This window comes from Pavona decussata, unplaced genomic scaffold (genome assembly GCF_977016875.1).
Source record: "Pavona decussata unplaced genomic scaffold, jaPavDecu1.1 SCAFFOLD_835, whole genome shotgun sequence".
Taxonomy (NCBI): domain Eukaryota; kingdom Metazoa; phylum Cnidaria; class Anthozoa; order Scleractinia; family Agariciidae; genus Pavona; species Pavona decussata.
The window spans coordinates 30,900-42,370 of record NW_028145924.1 but is presented as its reverse complement, the minus strand read 5'-3'; the positions used below and the strand labels follow the sequence as shown (position 1 = coordinate 42,370).

Below are 11,471 nucleotides of genomic sequence, written 5' to 3'. Positions count from 1 at the left end.
TCGAGATCAACAGTCCTTTATTGTAACAGACTTGTCTTTGCCAAGTAAAGATGTAAATGTAGACTCTGGGCAACAATAATTAAGGCCACGATTTAAGCTTACTTTTAACTTGTTTTTTTATAGGAATTCTATCTAAAATAATGTTCAATATCTAATGTCTAAAAGCAAATTATACATAAAATTAAATTGCACGTTACATTTTTCCTGTATGATGTTAAAGACATACTATCTTTTTTTTAACTAAAAATATAGCCAAAGCTAACGTTTGAGGCCGCCGGCTTATTCTATTCTGCTAAAAAGATATTAATCAGGAGCCGGTCACATCGAGCAAGATTTACAGTGACAACTTGATTGTCTACTGAGCCCGTAAGACTCTAAAAATCAAGAAACATAAAATTAAAGTCCTTCCGGGTACAGAAACGAGCGCGGACCCGTTCTCAGTAAAAACTCTTAGCCATATATTTAAATAAGTCAACATGAGGTACGACTTCTCAGCTCAGAGGCAAGTTGAAAAGCTGTTTCTCTATCTCTTCTTGTCTCCCTAATGGATCCAGAGAACGTTCTAGAACCTAAATGCGGTTTAATACTGCTTCCTTAAATTACGGTAAATTTTCCGCCCTAGTGCCTGTGACATAATACTAACGTAAGGTAAAAGGTACGCAGTGTTCTAATTGTCTATTAAAGCATTATCACATCCAATCCCTTAAGCTTCTCTTGGTGACTTCACAGGTACAACTGGCGTCGCAGTGTATGGGTAGGCGCCGGGACCTGAACTGGCACTCTTTGGTTGTTTTCTCTTGGTACCACGCGTCTGTTAACTTCAGTCAAAATATCAAGAAGATGATGGTTGTGGTGGTGTTCTCTGATGGCTTCCACCAAAGTCTAAGGAAAGAATTAAAAAGAAAAAGTACAAATAAAATTGGAATTTATCAGTCTGATGATAGGTTCAAACAAAAAGCCAATTTTAGAACAAAATGTGTCCAAAGTATTGTTTAAATACATGAGTACATTACGAACAAAACGACAAGCTAGGGGGCCCCCAACAGATCGTTTAGGTAAATTATCTGTTTGGAAGGCCATTAATCCCCTACAATTTTCTAAAGAGAATTTTCACCTCGAACTTTCGTGATAGGGGAAATTTAAGGCCTAGTGTTTTCGGATTGATAAAAATGTCGTTTCGGGTGCCAAAAAAGGTCAGCTGAGATTTTCGGAAAGGAAATAAGACCTAAGGTTTTTTGGGAAATGGACAAGGATGCCCTAGTAATTTCGAAAAGACTCAAGTTCCCCTAGAATAACCGAACAGATAGAAATATTATAGCGTGTCCTAAAATGAACCTACAGAGCTATAAAGGCACTCCAGATAGCCTAAAACAACGTTTCAAAGGGTCTGAGAGAAAACTGTCGTTGGGTGCCCCTGCAAGCTCCCAGTTGGCTTAATAGCTCAATTGGTAGAGCACTTCATTGGTATGACAGAGGTATTTTTTTTGGGGGGGGGGGGGGGGGGAGGGGGGAAGGCTTTCTTTTCTATCTGCTAAAATGACGCTTACTACTGCGATGGTCATTTGTCAATTTCACCTTTTGTGTTTAATTCAAAGTTCATATATATCATTTTTTTTTTTGTATTTCACGTCATTTTTAAACTCATTGCTCAATACACGGAATTTATCCTAACACCCATTCTTGGTTTGAAAAAAAAAAAAACTTTACAATGACCCCCGGCATTTTTTAAGACATTTTTTATTCTTATCCACGTTAAACGAATTCGAAAGTAATGAAAAAATTGATAGAATAAGAGATTTTGTTTAAGTTTGTATTATTTTTTACGCATCATATATTTCGTCAAAGGTTCATTTGGGTATTATTTACTGAAATAAAAAAAGACATTGTTTAAACAATTTGTGTTATTCCTGAAAATAACTATGTTTTGAAAAAGAGCTATTTGGATATTATTCGTACACAACCTACAACAAAACAGAAATTTTCCTCATAACGGACTCAAATGGTATGCACCTTGTCATAATAGCGCAAGGAGATAACAACAGTAGATTAGATTTTTAAAGTGATCCATGCCGGAGGAAATGTTTTTTCTCCCTGCTATTAATTCAAAATACACGGGGGTTAAGACGAGGCAAGTCTATCTGTTGCAACTGTGGCTTGAAAATTGTGTATATTTCTTTATGCATGAGCGCTATCAATTATTCACACTTGCCTGAATAAACGGGGAGCCAGTCTCCGGGATCCGCCAGGCCTTATAACCCGGCGCAGTTGCAAAGGCAAGAAGAAAATCGGCCTCTTGTGGACACACCCCTCTTGGTAGAGTGGAGTCACCGGCAAACGCTGGGGCGCTGTTGGCATCAGCATCACCCAAGGCAGGGGACAACGTTTCATTTAAAGAGCCTCTGCATGTCTGAATAAAAAACAGCTTCGGCTTATTTCGAAGCGTTGGGCAGTTAGCTGCCTTGAATTCAGACATCAAATCTTCCACCCTGGCGGATCTTCCCTTTACGCCATAAATGATATCTCCATTCCCCCCATGAGACATAACGATAAATATGATCGCATCAAAATTGCGGTGATCCTTTTTTGCAAAACTGGCCGCTACATTCAACATTTGATTTCGCTGCAGATCTTTGAACACATGCACCGTAAAAAGAAGGTCCGTGAAAAGCCGTTTCAATGCTTTCTTGTCGAATCCGGCGCCTCCACGTTCCCCATGGCCTTCAAAGTTTACGTTGTTGATAATGACGCACATTCCACGTGGACGCTTCTCCAATTTATAGAGCGGTAGGCAACTTGGTTCCCGAACTCGGTAGCCTAAGGGTAAGAACTCCACTTTATTTTCTAAGACATGCTCGAGGAGATGCCACTCTCATGAGCAATTACAACACAAAGTAAGAAATTCAATATAAGAAGCTACTTGATGAGAAAAATGTAGCTAAATAACAAAAACGAATCACGGTCACGACATGAGATTTCTGTATTAAAGTAATGCATCCACTCACTGGTTTAAAGAAGGCTGTGCTCGATGGATATGAATGGAATCTATTCTTGGTATTAAGTTGAAATTCCCTTACAGTTCTTACGTGGTAACTTATTATTTTAAATTTAGCAACAGTCTCGTCATTACCAGTTCTTTATAGTTTCAGGAACTTGTTAAAAATTTGACAACATTGCTTGGCATCTGTAAAAAACATGCCTTTGAAAATGTTGGGGTTTTTTTTTAAGATTAATTTCAATCTTTAAAGACGTTTGATATCATTCACAGACATAACATGATAACATGACAGTAAAGCTAACAATAGGGTTGATTCTTATTAAATTATATTCCACAAGCTGCCATATTTTCATTAGCCTTAATGCTTTAGTTGACTGCTAAGATCAGCCAATCTGCTTATTTTTCACGACCCCCTTTTGGTGGGTACGTTTATCAACAAGGAAAATTATAAAGAGGGGGAATAGAAGCAGGGTCTGGGACCGAAAAGCGATGCTCTCAAAACTGTGCTCCATGCTCCTGTGTTTGGGCGTGTGCCTTGTCTTGAATTTGACCGGGGTTGGGTGCTCAGAACTACGTAACAATCCACAGGGGGCCCACACAAACTATGTGACCGTTTGTATTTTGAATTTATAGAGGCAATGTATGGGAATATCTAAAATCCTCGTATTATCGTACTAGATTGCGATAGATATTATCATTTAACATCAAAATAAACGTAGTTTTACCTTAAATGTTGTGTGTTGTCGTTCCTGAGGTTGAAGACGGCGATTTTAGCCATTTGAAGGGTTCGGCGTTGAACGTTCACTCGAGCGTAATAGATCTACCATCAGTTACAAAGTACTGTAAAGTCCATCTTTACGCTGACGACACCCTGTTGTTTTTTGAAAGCAGTTCTGTGCAAGCTATTGAGGCTGCTTAAATGCTTTTGGGAACTCACCAAAAATTGAGCTCAGTCCAGTCATTCGCAGTTAGTGTTAATGACACAGATCTTGAAAGGGTATACAAATTTAAATATCTGGGCGTGTTTCTGGATCTTTGCTTAAATTGGAACGAACAGATTGATCATATCGGAAATAAAATCTCGTCCCGCCTTGGAATGCTTCGTAGAGCCCGGAAAGTCATCCCAAAAGAAGCTTGCATTACTCTGTTTGATGCTATGGTTCTACCGTTATTCGATTACTGTTGCGTTGTGTGGGATGGTTGCGGTCAGGGAAACAAGATCTACCTTGACCGTCTTCTCAAGCGAGCTGCGGGAATAATTGCGGGTCGCAAGGCTACTGATACCGATATACAGCAAACATTGAAGTGGCCATCCCTTCAATGCCGCAGAGAATACCAAAAGTGCATACAGGTCTATAAGTGTATCAATGGCTTGGCCCCAGCTTATCTGCTAGATGACTTCCACTCCTCGGAGCAGATCCATAACTACAACACTAGGAACAAAGACCTTATTCGCCTGCCTCTTGCCAAGACTTCTAAATTTCAAACATCTTTTAAGTACAATGCCGCCAAATCCTGGAACACTCTTCCTCGTAACTTACGTCACGATCTGTCTCTCACTAGTTTTAAACTGAGAGTCAAGAAACATCTAAATCACCTTAGTTAATTTCTCACCTTCATGAACTCTTTGAATGACTTTTGCTTTCATTTCTATATTTGATTATTTATTCTTATTATTTTATACAGATCTCCATTTAAACCAGCTACGCTGAATTGGAATTTCTGTTTAAATAATGTTTATAAATAAATAAATAATAGAAGAGTGACAAGGGAGGAAAACTTGTTTTGAAAGGGTTCCAGCGCCGGAGCGATTTTTCCCCCAAAAAACGCATCGCTCCGATTTCAAACTTCACAGCATAAAGGTCAAAAGATTTTCAATTCTTCTCGTACCTTCGAATCGAAAATCCATCCAAACGGCCCGGAGCTAGTCCTCGAAGAAAATCAAAATCCCACAGTATTCGAGCGACTGGAATGCGTAGCAAAATTTATACGTGCCATTGTCTAACGTCGTCCAATCAGAAAGGGGCAATCAGCGGGACGGTTTGGCTGGCACGTATGAATTTTGCTACGCATTCCAGTCGCTCGAATACTGTGGGATTTTGATTTTCTTTGAGGACTAGCTCCGGGCCGTTTGGATGGATTTTCGATTCGAAGGTACGAGAAGAATCGAAAATCTTTTGACCTTTATGCTGTGAGGTTTGAAATCGGAGCGATGCGTTTTTTGGGGGAAAAATCGCTCCGGCGCTGGAACCCTTTCAAAACAAGTTTTCCTCCCTTGTCACTCTTCTATTACGCTCGAGTGAACGTTCAACGCCGAACCCTTCAAATGGCTAAAATCGCCGTCTTCAACCTCAGGAACGACAACACACAACATTTAAGGTAAAACGACGTTTATTTTGATGTTAAATGAGAATATCTATCGCAATCTAGTACGGTAATACGAGGATTTTCGATATTCCCATACATTGCCTCTTTAAATTCAAAATACAAACGGTCACATAGTTTGTGTGGGCGCCCTGTGAACAATCCCGGGATAACACTGACTTATCTTTATACTTCGAAGATATTTACACAGCAGGTTTAAGACGAGTTGCAATTCTGTTCTGGAATTAAGCTTAAGTTAAAGTGAATAGATTTTTCACTGGAACCGGTCCTTAGTGCACCGCCGAACTAATAATCGCGTTCGATAAAATATTTTGCACTATAATGTGAAAGATAGATTGTTTTCGGACACGAAATAGACGTAGCGACACCATTTTGTATTGCTCAACGCGATATAATTTTGTGGTTAAGGTCTAACTAAAATCACAACAGAAAGTGTGTCAAAAGCAACCACAGATTAGCTAAAAGTTTAATAACATAAAAAGCCAAGCAACACTAAAATAACGAAAAAAAATACGTCTTCACTTCAATGATTTTAATAAGTTAGCCACACAATGTGATTTTTCCTACAAAGATTTTCGTGAACATAAAAGATAATTATCAAAAAGTTTAAATTACAGTATCTTGAATTCGATTTTGGTTCAGATCTACTCAACTTGAAAAAAAATTTAGGCATGCAGAACGTGCAAGAGCTATTTTTGGATTGTGTTAGTGGTTTCTTAGTCACCGCATGTGCTGGCGGGTGAATTTAAGTATCTATTAAAAATTTGTAGCAATTGGTGCTTTTCAGGACATAAGGCAACCAAGAAAGTTCAGTTCAAATGGCGATAACGTTTGTAAAGCAGGAGTCAAGTGTGGATGCTGCGATTATGGTACGTTCAAGTACTTGCTACAGTTTAATCGTCAAGTTTAGGTCTGTGGATTAGCTCACTTGAAAGCTGGAAATTGTAGCTCCTGTTTTTGTTTAATTCCTGGTTAGTTCGCCAACACTTAGTCTAAAAACTAACGGACTTGCACAAATTACGAAGAATCCAAATAACATGAACTTATAACTTGAACCCTTTCCCGCCCAAGAGTGCCATATGGCACAAGACACAATAATGAGCTCAGTATTTGGTCAATTTCGTTTTGGACTTTTCTCACTCTAATATGTGACCTCTTCCATCTCTGTTGGTGTGATTTATAGCACACCCCAGAAAATACCTTTTAAATGGTATATCACAAGTGGTCTTCCAGTTCATAGTTAACGATTTAGAAAATTCGGCATTTCCCTCGGGCAGGAAAGGGTTAAGTGACGTTGCAATGCATTAGCGTTGAGGATATCGTAATTTTCTACAAACATGAAATGGCAAGGATACATTTTGCATCAAAGACTGGGAGGAAGAAGCGATAAATTGTGATTTTCAATTCATTTATAATTCTGTCAGGTTTTGCTCAACTCCAACAGATAAAATACGAGCGTGCCTAGCGATCGCCGGCATCGACCAAGTGATTGAGTAACGAAAACCCACCGAAAAGAACTTTTCCGAAGTCATCAATAAGGCCATTTTTTTAATAACTCAAGGACTATCGATCAATTCCATCTCTACTCGGCACTTCTGTCTCTTAAAATTGAAAGATGCTGAGGAGGAATTTTGTTTATACAAGCAAAAAAAGCGAAATGAAATTGCGAAATTCAGTAAATCTTTAAATAAGTCCGGCGAAAACAAGCAGTACTAAACTTTCCCCTTCTGCCGCAATTATTTTTCAGGACATTCGGTTAGATTTTAACAACAAATGCGTACACGCAACACATTAAGCGCTGACAAAAACGTCAATGATAACCTTGCAAGTTGTAAGAGCATCACTTCGATTTCTTCTGAGAGAATGAATGAGAAGTTGTTTCGGAATGACTTTTTCACTGGAAAAAATGGCACCTCGAGTGTCTACAGCTTTAATCTGCTACCGTTATTTAAGGGTTTGGTAACAAACGTCGAACTTACTCTGAAACTGGAACGCTTGTTCCTTTATTTCCTGCTTCAGTTTGGCGCTTCTCAGCTTTTCCTCTGCATAAACAAAAAAGGTGTGTTGTCATATTTACTTTTTGATTTGTTACCTTGGACTCTTAATTGATTGCGGAGAGGCAAGTGGGATTTCATAGGGCGAACTATATGAAGAGCCTTTGTCCTTATAAGGTAACATTTCAACCTCATAGTAAGCCTTAAAATAAAGAAATTTAAAATTTTGATATTCAAAATTTCCTTAATTTCCATTTTAAAACAACGTAGCATATCAACAAGGTGACAGTTAGGTCTAAATTGCACAACATTTTAGACAGAAATTGAAGCACAAAGCTGTCAAGGACGACTTGTCAATTTCTGTGCTATCATCTGGAAGACAATGTCAAAGATGCATCGTTTCATTGTTAAAGTCACTGAGCTGAAAAACATGCATGAAATAATTTTGCAAAATAAGAAAACTTCCGGCAGAAATCAAACAACGTGGGAAAATGAAAATTTTGATACCCACAATTCTGGGAGGGTATTTAGAAACGCCTCTTATTAGGGTCATAACTTATCGGTTTGTCCGACCGCTTTATTCTGAGTTCAGTCGAGGGATTATTAGGTATGGGTCGCACTTGAGCCGGCAAAAAAAAAAAAAATTTGAAATCGCAACCGGAAAACTAACTTTATCTTTCAACCGTATCAGGGTCGCACTAGGTGAAAAAAAAAATGTTTGTGATGACACTTTGCATAAAAAATCTTCGGTCAAAATTTCCGGCCCGTAATCTTAGCAACATTGTTTCATCTTCGTTCGACCAGCGGGCGTACACCTGTCTTTCCTCAGCAGAAGTAGACGACGAACTGGTCCGCTGAGTTCGACTAGCTCATGAGACGACGATGCAGAGGAATTCTGCAAAGTTGCCTCCTTAGGACTATAACTTTGGCCTTGAGAATACATATATTGCGAATACTCTGCGCTGCCACCTGAAAAAAATTGTGAACTGTGATGAATTGTAATAATTATAAAAGCCACCTCCGTCCATGGTAAAGAAAGAGCGCGAACTGAAGCAGATCTTGCGCGCTGTTTAATTTTATTGCATATTTTCTGTTTGCTGTTCAGTGACAAGTGATGACAGTTTTCCCTGTGATTCCTATTGTTAAGCCCGAGTTTTCAGGAAATATGCCTGCCTCCAACCAAGCACTACGGCGCCTTTGATGTTTTTGCCGATTTCCAAATAATTTCCAAACCATAAAAGTTAGGGCCGCACTAGGAAAAGTGTCTCGTTGACAGATTTTGACCGCAAAGTAAACAAATTCTCGCAAAACTTAAGTGCGACTAATTGACGGAAAAAATGTCCTCTCAGACCCTCTATTTCCCCACGATTAGATACCAGCAGTGCTTAGAAATAAAGAATTAACCGGGACAGACGTTCTAAATTTTGACGCATTGATCTGTAGTATTTCGGTGGCTTATTCATACTTAAATGCAAATGAGAACCCCAAATTAAACGTTGTACCTCTTTTAAGCAGTCATTAGAACGTAAAAAATAAACTGAATCGGCGTCGAAATGTCCGCGACATAAGGTTTTCAAACGTATGGTCCTCAGATCATAAACCTTTCATGACAGGTGTCCTTATTAAAAAGAAATTGGTTGTCATGCTAACGATTGACGCAGTTGGTCAATATGATTCTCTATGACTAGCTTTGAAGAAACTAAGTAAAACTCACGTTCCAGTTCGTCTTGCAGCTCCCTGTATGTCAGCTGTGCTGTGAAGGTCACCTGCTTATGTTCTCTTGTGTTCATCAGCCTTTTAGCACCTTTGTTTTGTGGAGTATCACCAAGCCAATGTGCTAAGAATAGGAAATTTGTCACCTTAAGTTAATTTACTATCGTATCATTGTCCACCTCCATAAAGGTTTCTATCGCACTGCTTGGGTAAATTAAGTTTTTTTTTTTTATAAAATCCAGTTTTACCCATTGGTCTTGTCGACCAAGGTTGACACTTTAGTCTGACAACGTTAATTGAAACTGTATAATAGCTTTCAATATATTCCAAAATCAATTCAACGACCTTGGTGTTCTACACAATCTGAATTGTCCGCTATCTCCGAACATTTAGTTAATAGACCTCCTGGACCGGTTGGTATATCAAACCCGGCCCGAGGCCGAAAGATTGTCCGAAAAATGAAAAGTTCGGTTCGAGAACAACTATAAAATTTTAAGAAGGATCTTTAAACTGAGGGAATAATCATGTGATATGCCATCAAGCCCGAAAGTAATTCATTAATTTTTTTTATCCCTCGAATTAATTTCTGAAACACGCGCGTTTTACTGCGAAAAAGACAAAACAGCAGGTAATGACCACGGCGTGTTTGCAGGCAAATAAATATAAGCTGAGTAGATCTTATTACTGACACAGTTGTCGGATTACAACGACGAAGACCAAAGCCCGAAGCCTGAAGACCGAAGCTCGAAGCCCGAGGTCTTTCCAATACTTTGTTAAACAAATTTTTTTCTGAACTTTTACGGTCAACATCTGATATCGAGGGACCATGCAGGTGGACATTCAACCTGATGATAAAGCAGTTTTCGTTTTCACATCTTTTACAATTTAATACGTTTGCCGCTTGTACTCGTATGAGAGCCGAATTCTAATGAATCGTGAACCTCCACTGTAAACCAAACAACGGAGTCGAAAGCTCGACGGAATTGGAGTCTCAGAATGTTTCCATTTTCTTGCGATTGGGCTTATCATTCCGTCGTTTACAATCTAGTGAAACACAGATTGTCGGAGTTGCAAGCGGAAGAGGAAGAATAAATCAATCACTATCCCGGTTTCTCATAACTGTGATTGGTCCATTCTTCCTCTCCTGGTAACGACTCCGGCGATCTGGGTTTCACTGAGGGGTATCGAATGGTCTTTTCGAGCATTTGCGAGCATGCGAGCAATGGGTTTATTTTTGCGAGCACGAGCAGTTGTCAATTTTTTTCTTGCGAGCAGCGAGCACTTTAGAAAAATACAGATGGCGAGCAGCGAGCACTTCGAGTACTTCGTAAATTTTCCGCTAGCCGAAATCTCTCTTTTATTAATATGATAATTGTTTGCGCCAAGTAATAGCTAATAATCTGGCTGATACCTCCGAAACAGAATAGTTACAGGCTAAACTGTTGAAGAAAGACTGAAGCCAGAGGTAAGGATGTTTTAACCCTATCATAACTGATTTATCGTTTATATATGTATTAAAAATAACTAAAAAGGAGGATTAACGAAATTTCGAACAATCGAGCACATGTTAACGAGAATGCGAGCATGCGAGCAGTTGCAAAAATTTTGCGAGCACGAACAAGCGAGCACCCGTGTAATTTTTGCGAGCAATTCGAGCAAAGGCCAAATTTTGCGAGCACTTTTAAATTAAATGGGACCATTCGATACTCCTTCACTGCATCGTAAGAGACGTAATCAAAAGCACAATCGGAAAAAACTACGTAAATTTATTCCGCTGTTTGATTTTCAATAGATCTTCTTCAAATAAAGCAGTTTTCAGCTTTAACTTTTAGTTTAACTTTTTTCGCATACATTACCTGAATGCACCAGTAATATTAATGCTGAAAAGAAAACAAAACAAATCTACAAATGTCAAGGCCTCAGAGTTTGATCAATAATTATTGTTTTTACTTTTATAATCCTAAATAGGTAGATAGATAGTTAGATAGTTAGTTGATAATGATAATTATCCTGCCATACGGTCCGCGCGTCTGAAATTTAAATCAACCAATCAGATTTCAGCAACGGGTCAAAACTGAGTTTTCATACGTCATTGATATCTGCGCTCTATGATTGGTTGTGCCAAGCAAGAGATATTACATGAAGTGCTTATTGAAAGCGCAAGAAAAATATTTAGCATGGCCTGAAGTGTTGTTTTCTGTTTCGTCCTTTTGATTTTACCAAGTTCACGACGTAGCACGGCGACTATTAGTATTGATCGATTTACTGCGTCGTTTTGTTTTCGGTTGAATGACCAGTATATAGTGATCTTCGCGCGTGAGGTTCACAGTGAAGACTCCGACGCTTTGGCCGACTGGACTCGTCGTACAATTTGTGGACAGCTT

The 11,471-nt window shown here is 38.9% G+C and overlaps 1 protein-coding gene across 1 annotated transcript; it reads right to left on the bottom strand.

The window, feature by feature from the left end:
* On the bottom strand, positions 1–10,424 carry LOC146448684 (caspase-8-like). The gene is made up of 4 exons (XM_085102411.1): positions 9,089–10,424; positions 7,360–7,422; positions 2,210–2,814; positions 1–882 (listed from the first exon to the last, which is right to left on the bottom strand). The coding sequence occupies exons 1-4, from the start codon at positions 9,162–9,164 to the stop codon at positions 724–726; spliced, it is 903 nt and encodes a 300-aa protein (XP_084958537.1). The 5' UTR covers positions 9,165–10,424; the 3' UTR covers positions 1–723.
* Positions 10,425–11,471: the final 1,047 nt, after the last annotated feature.